The sequence below is a fragment of the Ictidomys tridecemlineatus genome, chromosome 11, assembly GCF_052094955.1.
Source record: "Ictidomys tridecemlineatus isolate mIctTri1 chromosome 11, mIctTri1.hap1, whole genome shotgun sequence".
NCBI lineage: Eukaryota > Metazoa > Chordata > Mammalia > Rodentia > Sciuridae > Ictidomys > Ictidomys tridecemlineatus.
In genome coordinates this window covers 98,468,779-98,494,435 of record NC_135487.1, presented here as the reverse complement: position 1 = coordinate 98,494,435, position 25,657 = coordinate 98,468,779, and the positions used below count along the sequence as shown (strand labels likewise).

The 25,657-nt window shown below is 39.3% G+C and overlaps 1 protein-coding gene across 1 annotated transcript in view; it reads right to left on the bottom strand.

The window, feature by feature from the left end:
• Nucleotides 1-12,637, bottom strand: part of Notch2 (notch receptor 2) — a 151,504-nt gene extending 138,867 nt beyond the window's left edge. The window contains exon 1 of the mRNA XM_078026900.1: nucleotides 12,295-12,637. Coding sequence (XP_077883026.1) covers nucleotides 12,295-12,367 — 73 coding nt within the window. The 5' untranslated portion in view covers nucleotides 12,368-12,637. The remainder of the gene's footprint in view (nucleotides 1-12,294) is intronic.
• Between the last annotated feature and the right edge of the window lie 13,020 nt (nucleotides 12,638-25,657).

The window sequence follows — 25,657 nt, the reverse complement described above, 5'->3', positions numbered from 1 at the left end:
AGAACACACAAGCTTGGAAAAAACGCAATCTACTCTTCTTTATTGCAACATTCTTTAGCAACAACATTGATCTCCTACCCACTGTGCACACAGCACTGCACGGGGACAGTGGGAGGCTGGAGGGAGAAACAGGTGGTGTCCCTGGGGTGCCAAAACAACAGGCTGCTTCAGTCAGTTCTGTCCCACAACTAATCAATTTGGGGAGGGTAAGGGGGAATCTTAGTCATCTGTTGACTGACCAAACTGACTGGCTAGACCACCGTACAGGCTTATCAATCAGGTCAAAGTGTCAGAATTAGCAGTGTGTGGTAGACATCGTACAGTCATGCTTTTCAGGGGTGTTATAAACCTCAGAGCTCATGGATGTCTGGGAAGACAGGACATTAGATTACCCCCAACCCACGGAAATCACAAACTTGGCTCCAGAATATGCTGCTTCCCTACAACATCTTTTTTTATTTAGAACTGAAATAAATATGTATTTCTTAGGCATATATAATCAATAGTATATTGGGTTTGGGGGGTATTTTTTGGTACTGGGGATTAAACCCAGGGGCATTCAACCACTGAGCCATAGTCCCAGCCATATATAGAGAGAGCCTCACTAAATTGCTGAGGCTGGCTTTGAACTCATAATCATCCTGCCTCAGCCCCACAAGGTGCTGGGATTACAGGCATGCACCACCATGCCCAGCAATATATTGTTTTATGATACAGTCAGATTAGAATTTTAAAATAGCTACAGAAAGTTCCAGTTAACAAATACATAAAAAAAATTTATCATGTCCACTAGAAATCAAAGAATAAAAAAGATCAGCCTCTCAAATGAGTAACTTTTGTATCAAAGTTGATAGCAATTTAATATTATGTAATATTATGTACTGTTAACTGCTGTCATATATATTGTGACATATTTAAGATAAAGGACTAATACTTTTAATATTTAAGGAGTTTTTTCAAATCAGAAAAATTGAACATGGCCGGGCACACTGGAGCACACCTATAATCCCAGCACCTCAGGAGGCTGAGGCAGGATGATCCTGAGTTCAAAGCCAGCCTCAGCAACTTAAACTGAGTCCTAAGCAACTCAGTAAGATCCTGTCTCTAAAAAAAATACAAAAAAAAAAAAAGAAAAAGGGTTGGGGATATTGCTCAGTGGGAGTGCCCCTTAGTTCAATCCCTGGTACCAAAAAAAAAAAAAAAAAACAAAGAAAAATGAACACTTCAATGGGTAAAGGACACAATTTGCCAAATAAATACACAAAAAACAAAAGGCAAGACAAATGGCCACAAATCACCTTAAAAAAAATAGGCAGCATTACTGTAATCTGAGAGGCAAACTAAAATTTGGTAGTAGCATTTACCTCTTATCAAATGGTGAAATTTTAAAAATAGAATGGCTGAGAACATTTACAGTTTCATATTCTGCCAATAAAAGTATAATTTGATCAAACTATATAAAAAGGAATGTGACACTGTGTATTAAAAGCCACAAAAAGGTTTAGATTCTTAGATAAAATAATTTCACTTCTGGGTGTCTATATTAGGAAATAAATGTTTCCACTAAGATTTATGAACAAAAAATTATTCACCATAGCATTATTTACAATTAGAAATACTGGAAACTAAGAATGAATTTCATTTTAAATGAAGTATACTAGACTTAAGAAAACAGTAAGCAACTTTGGATTCATACTTTTTTTTTTTAAAGAGAGAGTGAGAGAGAGAGAGAGGGAGAGAGAATTTTAATATTTATTTTTTAGTTCTTGGCGGACACAACATCTTTGTATGTGGTGCTGAGGGTTTGAGTGGTGCTGAGGATCAAACTCGGGCCGCATGCATGCCAGGCAAGCGAGCTACCACTTGAGCCACATCCCAACCCTGGAATCATACTCTCAAATAATATTTACATATTTGAAAAATGTTTATATTATTTTAAGTGGTACAGAAGCAGAGGATAAAAGAATCTACATTAAAATCCCAATTCTAATAACAGACACCAAAAATAAAAACTATTAGGAATGCCTTGAAATGTTAACCATGATATTGGGCTAGAAGTGATAGGAAATCCTGTTTCTCAAAAACCCTTATTCCTTATTTTTTAACTTCACTCTCTTGGGTAAATTTAGTAATCTGTCTTTTGGAAATCTAGCTTATTGGAAAAAAATCTTAAAAAGGGAACTTTCTGTATGAAGATCAATTAATATATATATATGTATATATATATATATATACACACACACACATGAAAATCTATTTATATTTATAAATAGATTTTCATATGTATATATGAAAATCTAAAAACAGAAGAATGGAAATAAATCAAATATGTAACCAAAGAAGGGTAAACACAATAAATTCATCATTAGTGTATCTAATCATTAGCATTAAATTTATTAAAAATGCTTTCAAACATAAAATATTTGTAATTACCAAAAAAAGCAGAACAGAAAATTGCCTTATGTATTAAAAATGTATTATCAATCAATGAATTTTTCAAATTTAAGCATAGGGAATAAAAGACCAAATATGTATACTAAAATACTAACAGTGGTGTGACTATAGATTTTTTTTAATACTTTTCTAGATTTTCCAGACATCCTCAACTACTTCTAAATGTGTCTACTTCCATATCTCTCCCCCAACAAACACACACACAAAAAAAAAAATCTTGAACAGGTGCCAGAGAAAATCAAAGTATAAATATGAGTTAATTATGTATAAATACAAGGGCTAATTTTGTTGCTATGTAAACCTACCTGAAATTGTTACAATTATTGTTTTAGTTATAACTATTTTCTTTAAATCTCTTAGAAAATATGTGTCACTGGGAGTCAAATTGTCACTTACTTGAAATAATAGCAATGACATGCATGTCTCAGGATATGTTCTTTTTCCTAAAAATCCTCATTAAAATTAGGAAGTGCTTTAAATAATATAATAAAGTAAATATGCTTAATGCTTCCAATTAAAGAAGATCTAGCAAATTAAAAGTCTTATTCACAGCAAAGAAAAACATATAAAAACTAATTAATAATCAAAATATACATGTCCTTTTCCAGGCATGATGACACATGCTTGTAATCCCAGCTACTCAGGAGGGTAAGGCAGGAGGATTACAAGTCTGAGGCCAGCCTCAGCAACTTAGCAAGACCCTGTCTCAAAAAATAAAAAGGGAAGGGAATGTAGTTCAGTGGTAAAGGGCCCCTGGTTTCAATCCCCAATTTAAAAAAGAAATAAACACACACAAACACACACACACACACACACACACACACACACATCTCCTCAAAACTTCAACAAGTTGTGACACTTTCTACACAAATGCATATGAAAACCAAGAATTAAGCAAAAGTATCTGTTCAACTTATTATACTTACCATTTTGAGAAGGTAAACAACTAGCACTATCTACCTTTGAGGCTATTCATATAAGAAATGCAACAGAAGAGATTATTTAGAAGGCAGTATTCAATTATTCTTATTTAATGTTGGATAAGTATGCCAACATAGAAATCTTTCCCTGCTATGTACCAGGTAAAATAGACTACTGAAAATGTTTCTGACTTAAAAGCCTTCCATAAGGGGAGGGGGGGGAGGATGAGATAAAAAGAGATGAATAAAAAAAAAACAAATCACACAATTTAAAAATGCACCTGCCTCCAAAACAAGGCAGTATACTTTAGAATATAACCACAGCTCCTGATTCAAAACCTTATTCAGCAAGTAAAATAGTATTTTGAGGGGAGGCTATTTGTTAAATGGAAACACATTATTAAGGAGACAACATCTGACTCCAATCAAAATATTATCATCATGTTTTCCTGACCTCACAAAACACACACACACACACACACACACACACACACACACACTTAATATGAATAAACATGTGTATGGGTGGGAGAGCAACTCTTAACCCAGAAACAGGTTCTGCAACACCACAGACCCAACCTGTCTTTCTGCGAGGATGAGTCCATCTTGGCATGATGTTTGGCTGATACATTCAAAGTACCCAAAGTTACTGCACAGCTGCCAATAACCTGCAGAAAGAACTGACTTGAAGACAAGGAACTGACTTGAAGACCAGAAACTGCCCCAGGCAGGCCTCTGGGAAAAGGTGCCCCCATCCAATGGGAAGAGAGACTCAGGCCCCACACTGCCTGGCCAGAATAGCAAAGGCAGCACAGCTGAGTCAAGGTCACTGGCCTGCAGTTCAAGAGGGGCAAGGGACAGCAAAATGATCCCCCAAGAGCTTGTTCAATCAATCTACTAATACACACGTTTGAGAAGCTGGTAGAACAGGGTTTTGCCAAGACAAGTACAAAAGGGTGAGGGAGATCTTGTGTGATTCATCAATGCCACCTGCAGCGGTAGCTCTGGGTGTGCCCACACCGCACCTCAGTCATTGCCTGACTATGATGAGAAATTTCTTCAGGATCTTCCACAAGGACTTAGGCTTTAGACCTGCGCCTAATAGAAGATAAAGTAGGCCCAAATCTACATCATGTTGGCTTAGGAACTGATTTCCTTAACAAGACTCCTAAAGCACAAGAAGTAAAATCAAGAATCAATAAAGAGTAGAATGAATTGGACATTACTATCCTGTGAGCATATATGGTTATATGGCCTATGTAATTCTACATCATGACAACCAGAAGAATAAGAAATTATACTCCATATATGTATGTCAGAATTCATTCTATTTCTTGTATAACTAACAAGTACAATTAAAAAAAAAAAAGAACTGGATCTTTCAAAGAAGATATTTAACTTTAACCTGTCCTAGATCAGGCCTGGCCTCCAGGACTGAGGACATAGCTCGCTCACTGTCTCACAACAAATCCATTAACAGACATAACAGACACCACAACATGTGCTAAATTTATATGTATACCCATGCCAACAAAAGGGTCCTTATCTTTTCCCCAAGTTAAATTTTTATACTTTTAAATTACAATAGGGAAACAGAAAAATGGCAGAAAGTATGCAATAGCATAGAAGTCCAGAAGGTGAGCTGGGACTGCTAATGGTATCAGGATTTGGCTTTACTTCCCCAGGTTCTACAGCTCTTAGTCAGTTACCCAAACTATAGGAGGGTGTAGATAAGTGAATAACTGGTTATATTTAATATTTCTATGCCCAACCATCTTGTCTCCAATGATGATGTCAGCTCTTGGAGGAAGGATCATAACTCTTACTTGGTCAATGATTCCCACACATCTAAAGACTAGAATACCCTGAACTCTGTCTGCACCATGTGATGCCAAGGGAACACATACAAATTAATGTAGCAACACACTAAAATCCCCCCTCACATAGCACTAACTCAGCAGAGTTGCAAAAATGAAAAATCTTAAAACTAATAGTTAAGGATCCTATCAGAGAATACAAAGAAATGTACACATTTACATAACAAACTAATACAATAATTGCTTTACTCACCATGACTCAATTAACCCTCTTTCTTAAGTTATTTCTTGTTTTCACTCTTATTTTTAAGGCCATGATGTGTTTTCTATCACATAACTAATATTCCCCCTCAAAAAGGAGAGAAGAAAGAAATAAAGACAGCAAGCAAGCCTTCCACCACTACCAAGGAACACTGCATGGTTTATCCCATCCAGAGCCCGTGAGGACATCCTTTCAAATCAGAAACCACTTCCTTCTTCCCATCAAGGACAGTGGCATCAAACGTCTTTATAAGAGAGAAAATTTTGGGCCCCTTGCAGACTGTTCAGTTCTGCTCACGCCCCTAGAGTCCCCCTTTATTCTCCTTTTCTCACTCTATTTGCCGGTATAACCTAAACACTTCAAAATCGAGACTGCCTGAAATGAGTGACCTGACATGTCTTCTCAATAATCCATCTGAGAGAAGTACCTATCATTGGGTATGCATTTACAGGTTCACAAAACTGCACTCTCAAAGGAGGCATCCTTCACAAGATTTGAAGACAGAATTCCTTAATGGACACCAAACAGGCCGTGGAACCCCTATGTATTCTGACACCTCAAGTACCATTCTGGTGGAGGGAAAAGAGGTCTTCCTCCAAAGTTATCCATATACAAGCATGTCCTAAGACAGGGAGAGTTAGCAGATTATTATGTTTTAAAGATAAAACAAACAACTTTATTTGCCTTAAGGGAGAATCAAAGGAGCTTTCTTCTCCCTAGTAAATTAGGCATTCAGGAATACACAGGCATAGTCAAAGGGGAAAAAAATGACCATGGGACCCAGACAAGGCAACCTCTCTATGGCATTCTCCAAAAAAGCAAACAAAAGTACAAAGCAAAACAAAACCTTGATTTTCCAGATTCACTCTGTCTTGATTCCAATTTTCTGTAACATTAGAATCAATTTGGCTATTTCTTGAACACACAAATTCCCAAATACCACTCTGGACCCACTGAATCAGAATCTCCAGAACACTCAGTATTATGATAAAAAGAGGGGTCAGTGAAACATTGCTAGACAAATTTTTTTTTCTCCCACCAGGGCCCACCTGGATAGAAGGTATGCAACATGTAAGCACCCATCTCAGATAAGATCAACTTCATGTTCCTCATTGGGTTTCATTCCTTTTACTGACAGGTGGGTGTCTGTTCAGCAAAGGTTATATAACCACCCCATTTGGATCCCTGTACCCAGTCAGTGCTCAAGACCCTGAGAAAAATTCCTGAGACAATGCCAATGGGTGCAAATCATAAAGAGGCAGATTACAGCTGAATATGAGATCTAAGAATTATAGCTGGTCAAAGATTGACAAAACTGCCTCAGGAGACAGGGAGCAGACTTTCACCAGAGGTGGTCAAACAGAGAGAAGGTATGCTACCACTTGTCCAGGATGTTATGAGAGAATCTCATCAAGCATGGAGTTGATAGAAGGACTAGATGAATTGTGAAGCTCCTGTCAACACATAAGCTTACAAATATGAAAATTGCAGTCACTGCTAAGTAACAAAAAGGGATGGCACAAAAGTCTAGGCAGGGTCAAATTTCAACTGATGCTGTCTTCAAAAGAAGAAGGAAGAGGGACAAGCCGTTGACTCACCATCTATCTCAAGTGTGCCCCAAAGTGGCAAAGCGGGAGCCACAGGTGCTCAACCATCACCTGCTGCTCAGGTGACTCTGCATGTTGGGTGTGTGCCAGACAAGTTCTCCTCTTCTGTAGGACAGAGAAGGGATATGTGTAGTAGAGTCCCTGCCCTCAAGGAACAAAATCTTGTTCCAGAGAAAACTCACTTATCATGTGGTTCTCACAAATATTTATTTATCATGTCTCACCTTTAGAGGTCCTCCCCTCCAGTGGTGTTCAGGAAATATGCACATATCCTCCTAGTCTAGTAGAAGTTTGTAATAACCAACTTAAGATGAAAAAAAATCAAAATGTCATTAAAACATTAGCTGTAATGTGTAAAAAATACTATTTTAGAAAATGACTGGTCCTCAAGATGACAAAATTACAATATGGCATGACAATTCTGAACAAAATAATAGAAAACTGCTGACCTATAGTAGTAATACAGGAAGCAGTAGAGAGACAGAGAGAGGCAGGGGGCGGATGCCAGTGCCTTTGAAGTTAAGATTCCAAAGTCAAAGTGACCTTTATAAATACCAGAAGTGATCAGAAAAAAAGAGAGAAAGAAAACACACTCACACACACACTCAAAATGGCAAGTTTAAATAAAACACATGGGGAAGGGGGAAATTTGGCTCTTCCCTAAGTATAAAGTAAGCAGTGACTCTTGCAAATGCTACTTAAAATTTGTCCCGGAGTACCACGGTAGTCCAAAATAAGAAAATGACTAAAAATAATTGTTCAACTGAACAAATATTTACTTACTGAGTGCCTATTAGTTGCCAAGGCACCATGCCAGGTAGAGGAATAGGGATATGAGTATTAGAAGAAACACATAAAAGACACAATTCTTTTCCTCCAGCACACATTAAAATAAGTACTTGAAGCCAAGCACATGCTGTAATCCCAGAGGCTTGGGAGGCTGAGACAGGAGGATCACGAGTTCAAAGCCAGTCTCAGCAAAAGTGAGGCACTAAGCAACTCGGTGAGACTCTGTCTCTAAATAAAATACAAAATAGAGCTGGGGATGTGACTCAGTGGTTAAGTGCCCCTGAGTTCAATCCCCAGTACTCCCCCCCACTAAAAAAAAGCACTTGAAGATGTATTAGGTATTTTTGTGTATGTAAACCCATTTGTACACAAAACCCATGCAGTATGGAGAGTCTGCAGTATGGAGAGTCGGAAAGACCCAGGACTTGTGGACTAGAAGAAAGGAATTCTATTCTACACTCTATTATGGCTCTGTGACCACAGACAAAGTATATGAGAAAATGAAGGAGCAAAACAGTACCTTTCCTACAAAGTTAGGAATAGACCAATTAGCAATAGACCAATGGAAAATTCTTCTTCTGGCTCCTAGTTCCGTGAGCCTTCCAAAATGCTACACAGAGAGCAGAAAACCTTTTGGTTTCAAATCATTTGCAGAGAAAGGGTAGAAGACAAAAGAAGAATCAGAAAAGGAAGGAAGGAAAATGAATGGACCAAGTTGAGACATCCACTACAGATATCCAGAAAGGAAATGAAACACTTAAATATGAACCATCAACACAACATAAAGATAACAAAATAAAATCTCATTCAAACCATGTTGGAATTTTTTACTCTAAAACCATTTTGGACAAAAAGATAAAGGCTCCAAAAATTAAATATGCAAATGATCCTCAAGGAAAAGGAGACAACAAAGAAGGAGGAAGAAGAATTTATAATATCATTCAAATATAAGAAAACTTCTACAGAAACAATGGAGATACTTTGCACCCAGATGAACAAGAAGTAATTACATTATATTCTATAGCTTTTATGTTAGCAATTTCTGAATTCGGGAGTAAGAAGGGTTAAACACTAGATTGGCTGACTAAGATTAGGTTCATTGTAGGAATTATTAAATTTATAAAGATCCCATACACCTCTTGAAGGCAGAAAAAGTGGAGTTGATCAAAGAGTTTCAACCAGGTTCCTGTGTCAAACTCATTTTGTAAACCTTAAAAAACATGGAGATTATTAAACATACTGTATGGGAATTCCTGAGCATTGAGTCCAAGAATCACTCCAGCTGATTCTGATGCTGCCAGGACACAAAGCTTTGTTCAAGCACAATGGAAGGGTCAGGGAGGAGGATCACTAGGAATGGCATCAGAGAGTGGGAACTAGATCAATGCAAATTTTGTGGGCAAAATAGAATTTCTGTGGGTGTGATATTTTTAAAATGTATTGTAAGACTGCTCTGAAGCATCCAAGCATATCCCACTGAATTTAGACATTCTTTAAACATCCTAAAGTCAGCAACTACAATCCAGGTGAACCAAAAGTTGTTCCTTTATGCCAAGAGAAGCCTACCAAAAAAAAAGTCAGTAGAGTGGGAAGGGATGGAGATTTGTCAACACGGATCAACTTTTTAAAAAATCAACACATAAGGAAAAGAAGAGACACTACAAATAACCACTCTCTCCCCAATAGACTCATACCTCAAAAAAGAGGATAAATAATATAGAAAGACAAAGAGAAATAGTTTTAGGGTAAATTTCATCTCTACATGAAAAAAACAATTGCTCTTTGTAATGTTGGGATTTTTTAAATATTTGTTTTAGTTGTAGGTGGACATAATAACTTTTATTTTATTTTTATGTGGTGCTGAGGATTGAACCCAGTGCCTCATTCATGCTAGGCAAGTGCTCTGCCACTAAGCCACAACCCCAGCCCCTGAAATGTTTTTAAAAGCAATAGAATTCAGCTGAAAAATTATCTAGCAAGCAGCAAAACCAGGGAGTCACTTCCCAACGCAAAACAAAATAAAACAAGGAACAAAGGGTGGTCCTAGATTTGTGTTTAGACAATCAGACAGATGGGCTGACAGCTCCTTGCTTTAGGAATTTGGTGAAGTTTAAATTAACAACTGGCCATAAGCCAAACACAGGAACACTCAAAAGTTTGGAAGGGTGTGTTATAATTAATTGGTACCTTGACAAAACACAATCATAATAGGATTCAAGAAGCCTTCACTGCTAGACTGTGAGATTTAAGATTTGTACTAAGAAACAAGGTTTTTAATCTCTTCTATTATAGTAGTTTAGCACCTAAAGAACACCTGTCTAAAAACCAAAATGACTAAATCCTACCCTTTGAGCCAACTTGAGTAATACTTTCAAGTTGACCCTCTATAAACTAAGTAGTTATAGCAGTACCTCACCAGATCAGAAGCATAAAAGGGGATATAGTTCTGTACACTAGGGTCCTAGAATGAAAGAAGCCCTATGTGGCAGAGTAATTCTCTTTCTGACATCAGTCTTATCACTTAATACTTGTTTGTAATAACCTTACAGTTGTATTGATTATTTCCTACAACCTCTAAAGGTTATGTCTTTAGTCCCATTTCATAGGTGGAGAGACTATAGATCATGAAGACTACATTATTTACTAAACAAAATAAGTTAATGGGAGGCCAAGGACTGGAACCCTCAGAATATTCCATTGATTATATGCCTCTTTATCCTAAATCTACACTTATACTAAACCTTCCACTCAAAGAAAAAGGAAAGGTAAAAATAACATTACATCATTTTTATTACATATATCAGAAACAACAGTTGTGCTTCATCATCACATAGCCTCCAGATCCACTTCTGAAATTCTTAGGGACCTAATAGTGTATGAAATTTGAACTTTCCAAGAAGTATCTGTTTGGTGCTGAACAACCCAGTACTGTTTTCAGGTGATAAATAACCTTGTTCTCTTTTGAACATCTGTGATTGGCATGTTGGCAGCCTGTTAACAATGAACAAAGACCATATTTTTCTGAAGTTCATCTTCTCCTTTTCTTTGAAAAGAGACATAGTTCAAGCACTAGTTTTTTGGTAAAAGTAAAATCTTCCTTCAGATTAGGCTCAGGAAAAGAAGGGGCCCTTTCAATTCGACAAACATGCACAAGACACCACCACCCCACTAGAAGCACAGAGTTCTGAAAGAATAAACTCAGCTCCTATCCTGAAAGGACTTTCTGAACACCTATTAAGAGCCATGAGTTTAAAATACATCCTTTTTAATTAATCCTATTAGCTGGATAATTTCATTCCTGTTCTATTGGTGAGTTAATATAGCAGTTTTGAATCCAGAATTACAAAGCAGAGCCCCTCAAATCCAAGCTCTTTCCACTAAAAAAAAAAAAAAAAAAAAAAAAAAAAAAACTAAAGAAATTCAGAATTTAAAGAGTGGGTGGGATGGGTAAAATACGATTCTTTCCTTGCTCCAACCCTGTTAGACTGTTGGGAATATCCAACCATAAAGAGGCTTTTTCTACCGAATCACTTTGAATCAACGTATCCACTTTTCCTCGCTCGCCCCGCCCCACCCCACCCCCAACCTTGCCAAAAGAGCAGCAAAAGCTGCTGCCAGGTTGGAGGAGTTGATGATCGTCACACCACATTCCTGGACACAGTCTGAAACAGCAGCAGAACTCCGCTCCTCGGAAAGAATAACAGCAGTTGAAATTTTTAAATCATGTGGCTCAGCATGCAGCCACACCAGTTTCTCCGCTGCTCCTGCCTCCACCTTTCAAAGACAGAGCTACACGCCCGACTCATCAACACACCCAACTCATCCAGACCGCCAATCCGGTCAGAGTGTCAAAACTCGGGCGCGCCACAAAACCCTGTCCTCATCCCAACCAAACCCACACACCCCAGACTGCGTGCTTCCCTTTGGCAAAACGAAGTCCGGCAGCGAAGGGACAAGCCCTGGGGCTTGAAGGCCCTGCCCCGCTCGCGGCTCGCCAGAATCTGGCATTCCTTCGCTCTGCCCATCCGCGGCCCGAGGCCAGCGGTGGTTCGCCTGGAGCAGTCAGCTCTAGGCTCTCCCCTGACCCCCAGGAAACGCGGAACCAAAAGAGCAAAACTGTCCAACTCCAGTGCTCGGAAGAGGCAGTTTGTGAGCCTCGGTGCGCGGCCTCGCTCAGGCAGAGGAGGCGTGTGTGCGGCCAGTGGCAAAGCCGAGAGGGAGGCGGTGGGGAGCGCGGGGGAGGGGCCAGCCATGAGCAGGGACCCACGATGTCCAAACTTTCGGGAATCAAGTGGCCTCTCTCCGCGCCGGCCGCAGGGCCTGCCTTCTCTGAAAGGACGGGGGTGAGGGGGAGGTCGCTTCAGGTGGCCTGCATGCCCGCCGAATGGAACCCAACGCTACGCGGCCAGAGCGCGGGGGACAGCGCCCCCCAGCCAGATACTCACCACGCGCCGGGGCTGCGCGGCACAGCCACAGCGCCAGCAGCGCCCACAGGAGAGCGGGGCGCAGGGCGGGCATCTTCTCGATCGCCGCCTCCTCCTCCGCCGCCGCCGCCTGGGCAGATCCACATGGGGAGGGGGTCCCAACCCAGGAGCCCCACTACTTCTCCCCTCCTCTAGCTGCTGCGGCGGCTCACCACCCGGCACTACGTTCCGAAGCTCAGGCTTGAAAGCCTTGACTGCCTGCACAGCGAGTCCGCCGCTCCCGGGCTGCCGCCTCAGCCGCCGCCCGAAGTTTGGCTGAAACTTTCTCGGGTGTGCAGCGAAGCAGCCTCGTGTGTCCTTCCGCCTCGGCCGCCTCCTCCCACCGCAAAGCCCCGCCCCCTGTCGCCGCAGCCTCAGCCCCGCCGCCTTGGGCACCCAGGGGTTTCCCGCAGGAAGAAGCGCCGGCAAGAGCTCCGCGCGGAGGGATCTACTACGAGAACTCAGACACCCCCACTCCTCAACCATCCTTCCCCAACCGCGCCGGGTCCCGAGGAGCCTTTACAAGGTCCACGCTGAAGCGCCTGCCTGGGAGGTGCCTCTGCTGAAGGGGGTGGGTGAAGGACTCTGAACTTCAAACACTAGGGTTTGCCAGAATCATGAACTTGTAGGGAGAGACATACCTAACGTTTCCCCTCACACACACGCACACACATCCACCCTCTCCCCTGCCAGCTAGAGGAGTGGGACCAGTGCTGTCAAAGAAGGAAATGGGGGCTAAGGCGCCAAAGTCCATTTAAAAGGAACAGGATCATCCCCTGGGCTGTTTCTTTAGTTCAGGTTAGATATTTCTTAAACAGCTTGCTTTGCATAGGAGTGTGCCTGAGACAGAGTAATGATACCTAAGATGCATTAGTAATGATACCTAAGACTCTGCTACTGTGGGCTAGGGGATTCAGAGAAGATTTTCATAAAGTATCTGGGGTGAGAGCAAGATATTAAAAAGTCAGTAAAATGTGTATGAGTAGACCAGCTGAGGATATTGTAAGAGCCAAAAATTGGGAACAACTTAAATGCCCATTCACAGGGTGCCAGATGAATAATGTATAATATATTTACAAATTGAAATGCAATTGAAAAGATTATCTTCATATATGAAGATAGGGATAAACCTTGAAAACTAAATGATAGTGAAAAAAAACATTGCAGAGGGAAACATAAAATGTGCCATTTATGAATATCTAATTTTTTTCAAAACAATTCTATATGTTATTTGTGGATGCATATGTATACAGTAAAAGAAAATAACCAGAATAGTGAATACTTCCTGGCAGGACAATGGGAGATGTGATCTGGCCTGGGTACATGAGGGTTTGTAAGAACTGAAATTAACAACAGACAACAAATTGTGTGGGCCTGTCATTTCAAGGAAGAACCCACATAAAAGAAAAAGTAAAGGAAGAGAATAATAAATAACTTTTAGCACTTTTAGTAGTTAAGGGAGACAAAGAGGAATATGGGGTTGGGATCAGATCATACAGACTTTGAATGACAACTGGAAAGTGGAAACAAGAGTGTTATCTCTCAGATCATAGAAAACCATTGAAGGTTTTTGAGCAGAGGTAAGACTTGGAAAGGAAGATTGCTGTGATTATTGATTGTCAAGAGCAAGAGTGCAGAATTGATTGTCAAGAGCCAGAGGTGTACTGGAGCTCCAGAACCAGTCAGGAGTTTGTGAAACAGTCCAAGCATAGGGAAGCGAAGCCCTGAACTAATGAGATACATGGCAGAGTGGAAAGGAATTGATGGTTCTGAAAGAATCTTGAAAAAAAAAATGGCGGGGTGTGATGGGACAAGACTTTTGTAGTTAATTGGATGTGGGAGTTTATAATTCTATGGGATGGGAAAGTCTCCCCCATAGAACCTCTCCCTGACTCCTACAGAACAAAGTCAAACTTCTAAAAATGGTACATACAATGGCTTTTCCTCATTGGTCCCATCTCCTGATATCCCTGCCCCCATTGTGAACTTTACACAGTAACAGTAGAATGACTTCAGATTCCCCAAATATATCTTGCTGTTTCAGACTCTGTACCCTCTGTTCCTTTGGTTTGGAGTGAGTCTTATAGTCCCCTTCCCTCCTCCTCTTGAAGAACTTCTAATCATCATTCATCCTTCACTCCTAAGAGGGTTTGCCAACACTGTAACGAGTTTCTACCTCTAACAGACAGTCTCTCCACTGTACTGCTTCCTTTATCTTACACTGATATCTATTTTTCACACAGGAGTTTTGTATTTCTATCTTCTCAACTAGATTAGGAAGTCTTCATGGGCAATGACCATGGCCTTATTCACCCACAGTGTCTATCACATTATAGATGTTGAACTAGAATATGAAACAGTACTAAACAAGTGTAAGTCATCTCAGTATGAGTGTACTCCCATGATGTTACAAAACTGTACTTTACTAAGTATTTTAGAACAGATAAGCAAGTACTTTTACTGAAAGTAGTTACCTTGGATGCTAGAAACATATTATTTCAAAAATAACATTTGTCAAAATACTTTTGAAATTTCTCTTATGCATATGTTTTTAAAAAGATAATAACACTACTATTTAGTTCTTGACCCCCACAGTCTGATCATCCTCTTTACTCACTACAGATATTTCTCAGTGAGTTGGCTATATTCAAATTTTAAAATTCACCTGCAAAGATCAGATTTGTCACTATCAAAATACATTGAGAAAAAGGTAAGGGTACTTATCCCTGAAGAGCAGCTCCAAAAATGATATATGTCTAACAACATTATTAAAATAGATGTGTAGTTCCCTGGTGGCTGTTTAAAAGAAAGCAACTATTACGTCCAATATAGCTTTTGTTGAATTTGTTGTAATGTTAAACTCACTGTATATGTTCTGGCAAGAATAAGAAAAATAGAGTAAATGTTGTGAATGGAAGAAGGCTAGGACTGAGCAAGTGCTTTGAAAGACATGTTTTGAAGCAAGATATAAATATAAATCAATAAAGAAACAAAACACAAAAAAGGAACTGAAAACCAAGGGAAGAAATTGGGACCAGAAAAGACTAAGAGATATTAACAAGCCCAACCAACCCACCAACCAGTAAATACTTACCATGGGCCAGATCCTGTTCAAGGATTTGAAGGATAAAGAGAACCAAGTAAAGAGAATTAAAATCCAATATGACAAGCAGAGTGTTGTAGATTCACAACTGAGGGACTGTGAGTCAAATCTCAGCCCACAGGTGATCAGGGAAGGCTTCCAAGAAGAACCTAACAACTAGCGTAAGAATTGGAGGACAAAACCATTAATTTAATCAGGTGCAGAAGAGGAAATTTCTCACATTTACAGGTTTAAAGCTATTCCAGACACACAGCAACATGTATAGAGGCAGGGGAAATGGAAATCAGAATTTGTTTCCTGAACTGAGAAGAACTCAGACAGAAGCTGTGGGAATACAGAAAAGATGGGCTTGGACACTGAGATTGGTAACTGCTTAGATGAAAGAGGAAAAGTAGATCAAGGAATCAGCAATTCCTTGAGGCATGATAATGCTTTTCCCAGATACAGGATGTAAAGGAGAAGGAAAATGAGTTTGATAGTGAAGATAAGTAGGCAAGATATCAATATAGCTGGAAGGGGGAAACTGTTCTGGAGTAACAGCAGTAGCTATTGTCAGCCTTAGGGAGACCTGGGTGTAACCTGACTGATTAGCAGAATGGAATTGCACTCTTGAATTGGCATCTTCCCAAAATTAAGCCTAACTTCCATTGTGTACATATATTTCTCTGATCACTATCAGAAGCTGGAGTGACTCGTAATGATATCTCAAAACTCGAGTAGCCACTGACCATGTGAAATGCCCAAATATGCCTGAGAATGTCAGCCCCAAATGTACTTAGCAGTTTACTCAAAACTGAATTGGGAAATGGTCTTCCCCAAGAACACTGCTTCTAGTCATAGCAAATTCTACTTCATAGGAGAGATTGGCAGGAAAACATTGACAAAGTCCTAAAACTAAAAGTCAGTCTCCAGGACCCAATTAAAATATAGATTTTTATATAGACCTTCAGCAGTAGGAAAAAATGAATAAGAGCTACCAGTACTTTTAATCAGAACTTAAAATTACAAATATGTCTTTATTAATTAAAACTCACATGTAAAATTGCCTACCAAAGCAAACACAGGATAAAATAACTAACTCATTTGTTCTCATCTTTCCTCTCAGATCCAACAGTCTATAAAAACCCTCAGGGGTAGAAACTCTGGCTTATTTGCTTATCTTGCCCCAGTTTGTAGCATGTAGTATACAGAAGTGCTCAATAAATGTTAAATAAGAAAGATATGTTTCTATATAAATTGGGGAGAAATGAAAATCTAAAAGAATATTTAGGAGTCTTTGAGAATCCCAGGCTGAGTCAGTTAAACACTGTAAATATTGAAGTCAAGATCCTAGGGTAGGTATTAAGTATAAGTTTAGTTACCTCACATATCTGACTACATAACCTAGGAATCCAAAAATGTGTGGTGAGATGTTTGTGGAAAAAGGGATTAAAAGTGAAGATTTCTTTCTTATAATAATGTCTTGCTGTGGCTGGGGCTGGGGCTGTAGCTCAGTGGTAGAGCACCCGTCTCGCACGTGTAAGGCACTGGGCTTGATCCTCAGCACCACATAAAAACAAATAAAGATATTGTGTCCAACTGCAACTAAAAAATATTTTTTTAAAAAATGTTCTAAAGCACGGCCCCTGCTTTTGGGCCGTGCTTTAGAACTTTTAAGCATATTATCTCATTTGATCCTCAAAGCAATCGTGGGAAATAGGGAGGCCACTCATTATTATCCCCATTTCAAAGATGAAAATACTGAGATAAAGTGTCTTGCCCAAGGCTAACCAAGTACTTAATAATAGAGCTAAGGCAAAACCTCACTATTTCTGACTTCTTATTCAGTCTCATTCCACTGCATCTTTCTGCAATCATAGGAAGCATATCCAACATATTTAATGTGAGGACCTCTGAGCAGAAAGCATAGTTGTTGTTGTTGTTTCTATATTAGGTCAGAGAAACCTGACCTACTGTCATTGGGAGACTTAAACAAGTGAATATGTTCTTTCATTTTAAGACATTTTTGGGGGGAGCACATCCTTGATTCTGGCAATACAGACATAAATAAGACCAACCCAGCTCCTGCTCTGTGAAAAGCACAGTGCATTGAGGGAGGCCAAAACATAAATAACATAACTACAACAGAGATAAGTACAGGGCCATGGGAAAGTAAAGAACACTGTGATTAATTTCAAGGCCACTTGCATTTCCTCCAGTCCAGCCTGCCAAATATGAGCTGAGGTGGCCGATGCTACTGATTGTAAACAGTGTGAAGATGGGGATCATCTCTTACTCATCTCGTATTCCTGTTTGTAAACCTCAGAATAATAGTTCTTTGCCTTCAACAGAGTAAGTGCTCAATTTCATATTCTGAAATTTCCATGAAGTTTGACCAGAGAACTCGTTTGTTCAAGTTCTAAAGAACAGAGGTTTACTTCAAGATTCAAGTCATCTGAGAATTAGGAGCCAGCCAGACCCTTCCAATTGTCTCTGAGTATAGATCCAGTTGTCTCTGCTGTGATTAAGTGTACAAGTCATATAAGTAGTTGTAATTTTGGCTTCCTGACATATTTTTATCCTTTTAAAAATGTATCTTAAGGGGCTGGGGTGTGGCTCAGCGGTAGAGTGCTTGCCTAGCACATGTGAGGCCCCTGGGTTTGATCCTCAGCACCACATAAAAATCAAAAAATAAAGTAAATGTATTGTGTCCAACTACAACTAAAAAAATAAATATTTTGAAAAAAAACCACAAATGTATCTTAATGTAATTAAGGTTTAAGAGAGAAAAGTTTGAGGTTATCTTTGTCTAATAACCTATTCCTGGGTTGAGAGTACAGCTCCATGGTAGAACACTTGCCCAGCATACGAATGTTCACTTTATCACTACCTGACTTAAAATCCACTCTGACATATATTATAATGAGAGGTATCACATTTTGCTTCCTAAGTGGGTGTATACTTTTCATATATAATGATGTAAAAAAGAGCTGACCTGCATGTATCTCAGTCCAATAGCATCTCCTCAATTCAAAAGCATCATAAATCCACAACTGTATAATTATGAAACCACACTATTATTGGATGAGTCTCAGTGCTTCAGACACTAAATTGATTATGCAACTCTGAATATTTATGAAATATTGTGGCATTTGTTCTCAGAGACTATTTAGTTGTTTCTACTCAATATTCTTATATTTTGCCTTCATAATTATCCAAGAAATTCTTGAAAAGTGTCCAGGCACACAAAAATTTTCTACCTTAAAATGTGGAAAATCTTCATATCATCTAGGTGCAGATCACATCTAACTAAATCCCCTGAAGCAGAAGAAAAGGGAACATTTCTCTTATAATGTGGAATTCCAAAATGATTAACCAAATATGAGAGTGGGGGCATCAAAAGTAATGAGGGGAAATCCGTTTATTAAAAAAAAAAAACTCCTTCGAAGTAAGTAATTCATCAGGAGATAATTAATGGCTGGCAACAGGTATTTATAATAGAAGCATACATGGCCTTAACGATAGGGTTTACTTCTGAAAACACTCTAATTAAAAAGGGAAAGAGTAATTTTATAGGAAAGTACAAATCAGTGGTGTGTATGTCTGCTAATGTGTGCAAACAGACAGAGGTGGTAATTGCTGGGCTTGGACCAGGTATCTGTTGTCAAAGATAATAGACTGTAAATATACAAATAGGGTTTCTTATAAAACTACAGGTATGGCAGTATTTGGGGTCAGTTCAGGATAGAATGTGAAATTGGAATTCTGTGTATGAGAGGTGGTTGCATCTGAATTTCCCAGATAAAAAGTTGAGGTTTTTTTTTTTAAATCATTTTGGTCTCTGTTAGGAATATTGCAATATAACCATTCTGTCATTCTGTTTTTTAGTTGTAGATGGACACAATACCTTTATTTTATTTATTTATTTTTATGTGGTGCTGAGGATTGAACTCAGTGCCTCACATGTGCCAGGCGAATGCTCTACCACTGAACCACAATCAAGCCCCACTCTGTCATTTTGCTTAGACCACTGGTACAACCAATTTTCTTTCAAAGCTTTGACTTCTTCCTTCTTGTAATACTTGGTGAATGTATAAGCAGGAATGGAAGAACAGATGATGGTGAGACAGAATGTTTCCCACATTAAGATTTCTATCTGAGCCCAGTCTTTCCTTCTGCGAACAGCCCTGAGGACAGTTCACACTTCTGTTGGTTTCTTCTGCAAGATATAGTTGCCTCCAAAGAGCCTTCCTTAATAAACTCTCATGCCCTAGGATCCTTGTCTCTACTGATGACCATCATTTGAGAGTATTACTAAAGACAATGGTTGGGGGGATAGATTTTTTTTAATATTTATTTTTTAGATCTAGATGGACATAACACAATGCCTTTATTTTTATGTGGTGCTGAGGATCGAACCCAGGTCCCGCCTGTGCTAGGCGAGCGCTCCACCGCTGAGCCACAATCCCAGCCCAGCCCAGGAATAGATATTTTTTAAATAAGGTAAAGAATGATATGGTGAGCACCACCTACTAACCTAAACCCAAGTGCTGGAATTAGGAAGGAAACTTTAAGTTTCAAAAAAGGCAAACTTAGAACATGCAGAAAGTAGTATACTTCCTTACTCATCCACCACTTGGGGTTTTGAGGAGAAAGGGGAAGTTAGAAGATTTGAAGGGAAGAAAAACAGAACAGAAGAGTGGGAGAGGAAGGTGAAAGGGTCCTCTGGAGTAACATGCACCTGTTTAGAAAGGCGGAAGTAGAATGCACAGGAGCAAACAAAGAATCAAGGTGGAGTTCCCCCTTGTATGACTCCCTCTTCCACCCTGAAGGCCTGGGATAAGCCCACAGTATTGTCCCAGCAGCAGGAGAGGCCAGCTCTCCAGCATACCTCCCTGAATTTCCTCCAAAAAATTTAATTTCTCCTGGTTCAAATCAGTCCCTTCCATCATAAATATTCATAGATAGTTGCAACACTAATGACATTGGTCATGATCGTGGCAGCCAGCATTAATGGGTGCATACTGTATGTCAAGTACCTATTAAGCACTTTACCTATTTTATTGTTTGTAACGCTCCAAACAGCTTATGTGTCAGTATCATTTCCACCTCACAGATAAATTAAAACCAGAGGAAGTTGCCCAAGATCACACAGCTTCTAAGTGATAAGCCCAGGTCCATCTGACCAACCCCAGTGACACAGTTGACCTCTGCATGCTAATATTTGCTCACAGGTCTCTGTCTCAGTGACCCAATCCCATCTGTTGTTCAGATGACCCACTTGAGTGCTAAGTTGTCTTCTAATTACTTATTATAAGTCTGGTCTCCAAGTCTATTGTGAGACAAAACCTCTTTGTGCTCTCCTATAGTATGGTACCCAACCTTCTGCTTGGCAGCCTCCAACTCTGAGGCAAACCAAAGACTGCTTTTCCTTTCTCTGCCTGCCACATGGGAGGTCAGACAACTTTGTTGATTGGTTCCACACTCCCACACTTTATTTTGAAATACTGACTTCTAAAAGACAAAAACCAATAGAGAAAGAACCAATTATATGTACTGCTATCACTTCAATTGTAAACACGAAAACATCAATTTAAAAGTTAAAGGAAAAATTAAAGGGTAGTAATTCACATCTGAATACAGTTTTTATCCTGGGATTCTCAGGTAATTTATATATTATAAATATTTTATTTTGGTGCTACATAGATGCCATATGTAGCATAGTTATTTTCTGCAGAATATTCCAGTGTTAATTGAGATACAGAGCTAGAATACATTCTATATGGGTGTTGGGACCTGTATCCAGAAGTTGTATATCTTATTGGAGTCAATACCCACATGCTGCTTTCACTGCCAAAGTCAATTGAATGGGTGGGCCCTTCTTTATCTTGAATCAAGGAGAAGGAGTGCCCCCTAAAGAATCTCCTGTTACAGCCTTTCCCCTGACCACTTGCCCCCTCCATGGCACTTACAAGTCTTTACCACTCTTCTCTTTCCCACTTTCTGTTCCCTGTTTCCTTCCCAGTAAAAGGCTTCACTTCCTACTTCTCTAAAGACATCTCCCAGCTCAATGTCACATCCCCTGCAAGACCTTCCCTGTCCCCAACAATTCTATTACTGGCAGGCCAGGACATCTAAGAACTTGCCAGACTCTCCCCCTCAATCTCTTCATCTATCTCTTTTGTTGCCACTTTTTCTTCCTCCCCTTGTATTTCAGAGGAAAGAAACTTCCCTTCTTTCAGTGCTAATCCACTTGCATCGGCCCCTGATTTCATCCTCTTCTGCCTTTACCAGGATCATTTTGCCATTCATTATCCGTATGCCTCCACCCTATCTCACCATGCATCTCTACTGGCTTAATCCCCTCAGCCAACAAGTTTCTTCTAGCCTATATAAACACACACACACACACACACACACACACTTATTGTAGATAAATGTAGATACATGTATCTTTCCTTTTATTCCCAAACCTTTTTTAAAAAATATTTTTTAGTTGTCAGTGGACTTTTATTTTATTTATTTATATGTGGTGCTGAGAACCCAGTGCCTCACATATGCTAGGCAAGCGCTCTACCACTGAGTCCCAAACCCATCCCACTCCCAAACCTTTTAAGAGAGAAATTTATCCCTTGCTGTTCTTACTTCCTCAACCCATTGCAGTATCCTCTTCCTATATTTACTGAGAATCTGCACAGAAAAATGATGTAGAAATAAAGATGGACAGGGGAGTTCCTATTTCCAAGAAACTTCTAATAAGTGCCATAATAAAAATATATGCAAAAATTCATAGGAGAGCTGCCTGGAGGAAATTGGAGAAGCTTCCTAAGAAAGTGATGTTTGCATTAAGCCTTAAACCATGAGTTTGGTATTGCCAGGCAGAGGCTGTACATATACTGAGTAAGGGTAATCATATGGCTGACAGAAGAAACAACTTATGCAGAGAATTGTGAAACCATAATATTAGGGATTACGAAATGCCTCAATTGTAAGAGTTAGTTCCTAGTAAGGAATGCGTGCAGAAGAGATGGAGAAATACTTGTTTAGGCCAGTGGCTCTCAAACTTTAGTATGCACCAGAATATTTGTAAGGAACTCCAGCTGCTGGACTCCATTCTTAGAGTTTTGGGGTGAGTTGGATAATTTACATTTGTAGCAAGTTCCCAGGTAATATGGATATTGCTGCTCTGGGGACCACACTTTGCAAATCACAGTTTTAATCATCCAAATTCTGCTTATATTATCCTATTGAAATTACTTTTAGATCTCTTTAAAGATCTCCAACTGCAGAATCCAATTAACTGGTTCTCAGTTCTGATCCTCCTTGATCAGTTTGCAGCATTTTGCATTGTCCACAATTTCAGTAATCTTCCAATCATTTCCCAGTTTCCATTCTCATCTTCTTTCAGTCCTTTCACTAAACTGAAGCCCCAAGGATTGCCCAAAATACAAGTATAATCCTATCATTCTATACTCAAAACCCATCAATGGCTTCAAAATTCACAGACACATAGAAAAATGCATGGCCTTCTGGCCTTTTCCGCTGTTGCCTCATATTGTACAGCCTATGTCTGGGCTCATGAAACTACCAGCCAGTCCTCAGACATGCTATGGGCTCATGTCCTCCTCACCTCTGTGCATATACTTCCTTTGCCTGGAATGCCCTTCCTCCCTGCTCTCCCTTACCCATTGTGCCCTCACCTGTGGAATCCCAGCTAAAGGCCTAGTGCAAATGTCACCTCCTCAGTGCAGCCTTCCTCAGCCTCAAGGTTCCTTTCCCTGAGCCCCTCTAGAGTTAGTTTCTACATATTATATGTTCATTTAACAATTAGCTGAATGTGTGAGTACTGTATTGGGGTTTACAAAAGTGTACACTCTAATCTTATTAGTTTTGTTATTCTCATAGAAGATATTCGATATAGGTGCATTGAATAAATGCTGGGAAGATATTCGATACAGGTGCATTGAATAAATGCTGGGAACACAGCACACACTCTGAACATGATGATTTGGGTAGGCTGCCTATCCAGTGGAACCAGAAGTGGGCAGGTAGGCAAAGAGGAGGAGGAGGACATAAAGAGAAACTTCATTAATGAGCCAAAGTCAAACGTGCCACCTCACAGCCACCTGACTCCCTGACTGAGGAGTTGAACCATGTCCTTTTATTTCGCATGACTCTCTCTTTCTTTGATGACACAGTAGTTTGTCAGCTCTGTGGACCTGGCAGTTAATTATGCAGCTGCCTTTCTTGCTTTTGGTAAAATACTCGTGGGGGAACTTATCTAGAGCTAAGGAGCAATATCTATGGAGACTGAGCAGAAAATACTTTGGTAGCATGGTTTGATGCATATACCATCAGCCATGAGGAATGCTGGGAGAGTCTCTGACTATAAGAACATATCCTGTCTGCTGCCATTCTTCTTATCCTCCTTCTTTCTTCCACTCTCTCAGACTTAGTCCTGCACATTCTGATTTCTGTGGTGGCCAGAGCCTGCAGAAATAAAACAGGCCCATGTTGCTATATGGCTAGGCTGAATTCTCCTCATTTGCTAGTAAAACCATAAAGTTAAGAAAGCATCTATCAGCTAATGAGAATTTATTTTACCTTTCCTCATCTTCCTCCAACTCTGCAACCATTCCTATGAGAATAGCCTTTTACATAGTGATTCCTATGTGCTAGGTGTTTTGCATATATGATTTCATTAAATCCTCACATCTTTTCCAAAAGGTAGGTATCTTTTTCTCCATTTAACAAATACAGATACCGAGACTCACAGAAGTTAAATAATTTGTCCAAGATCAAAAAGGGGCTGGGGTTGTGGCTCAATGGTAGAATGCTCACCTCGAACATGCAAGACTTGGGGTTTGATCCTCAGCACCACCTAAAAATAAATAAGTGAAATAAAGGCATATGTCCAACTACAACTAATAAATAAATAAATAAATAGGTAGATAAATAAATAAATAAATAAAAACCTTAAAAAAAAAGTTATCAAGTATAGAGGTAGAACTTGAACTCCTGGTACAATAATTCCAAAGCTTGTATGTTTTCTATTATTTAAACCATCTTGGAGAACTGAAAAGGCCAAATGTTAGAGTCAGCCATATCACAGCAAAAATTAAATTCAATACAGTGTAACTCCACATCACATATAACCACAAGAATGGGATCCTAATTAGAATAAGTTATACTCCATGCCTGTGTAATATGTCAAAATACACTATACTGTCATCTATATCTAAAAAGAACAAATTTTTTAAAAAGAAAAAAATTAAAATTTCAAAGTAGTTTGATTTCCAGGGCAGCCCACAAATAAATACTATATTGAAAAATTCTTTGGATATGTTTAATGTTGCAAGAATTTACAAAACTTAAAAATTGATACTACAATGTGAAAATGACCCAGGATTGGAAAAGCTATCGGTTACTCATAGTGTCCTTTGTTTTACTCTTCTGTAGCCAGTGGTCCCTCTCAGTTGGATGTGTCTGATCAGGGATACTTCCCTGTTACTTCAAGTCATACATTCACCTGTGATTTGCATACTCCCTGGGAATGTTGCCTTTTAAAATCTTCCCTCTTCTCTCTCTGGAGCACAAAGTATGACCAGATAGGAGGAATAAGATTGTGTCTACATGCACAATTATTTTGACAAAATATAAATTATTTTTTTTTCTAAAACAATGCTAGTTTCACTTAAATGTTGATGAGGAATTTTAGAGGGTCAATTTGACGCCTAAAACATAGGCTTTCCTCTATATTTCTTTGTTCAACTTGTGCTCATGGCATCTCGAATAAACAGAGCTGGTGATAACATCCATCACAGAGTTATTAAGCACACAGAGTGGGTGATAAAGTCAACAAGAAGCTGAAAGCAAGATTTACCACGGATAAGCTGCCAAGAGTTGGCTATAGATTCTAAGTGGACACTGTGGCTCATTCATTTTCTCCCTTTAGATTTCCAACCCAAAAACATCATCCCTGCTTTGGTGTTTATGACAAGAGTAAGAGAGTAGGAGACAAAGAAACCATGGGTGTCACATGTAGGGTGTCACATGAATACAATACATTAATGATTTGTCTAAGACAAAATGCAAAGACTCGGTAGTAAATTCTTGAGTGCTATGAAAGAATAAATAAAGACAATTAAAAATTAAAACAAAAATAATATGCTAGAGGAGACACAAATGGTTGCTTGCTTCAAGCAGTATTTTGTTTTCTTGTCCTAGCTATCTCAAGCTCAGCTGAGGTTCTAGAGTCTGCCT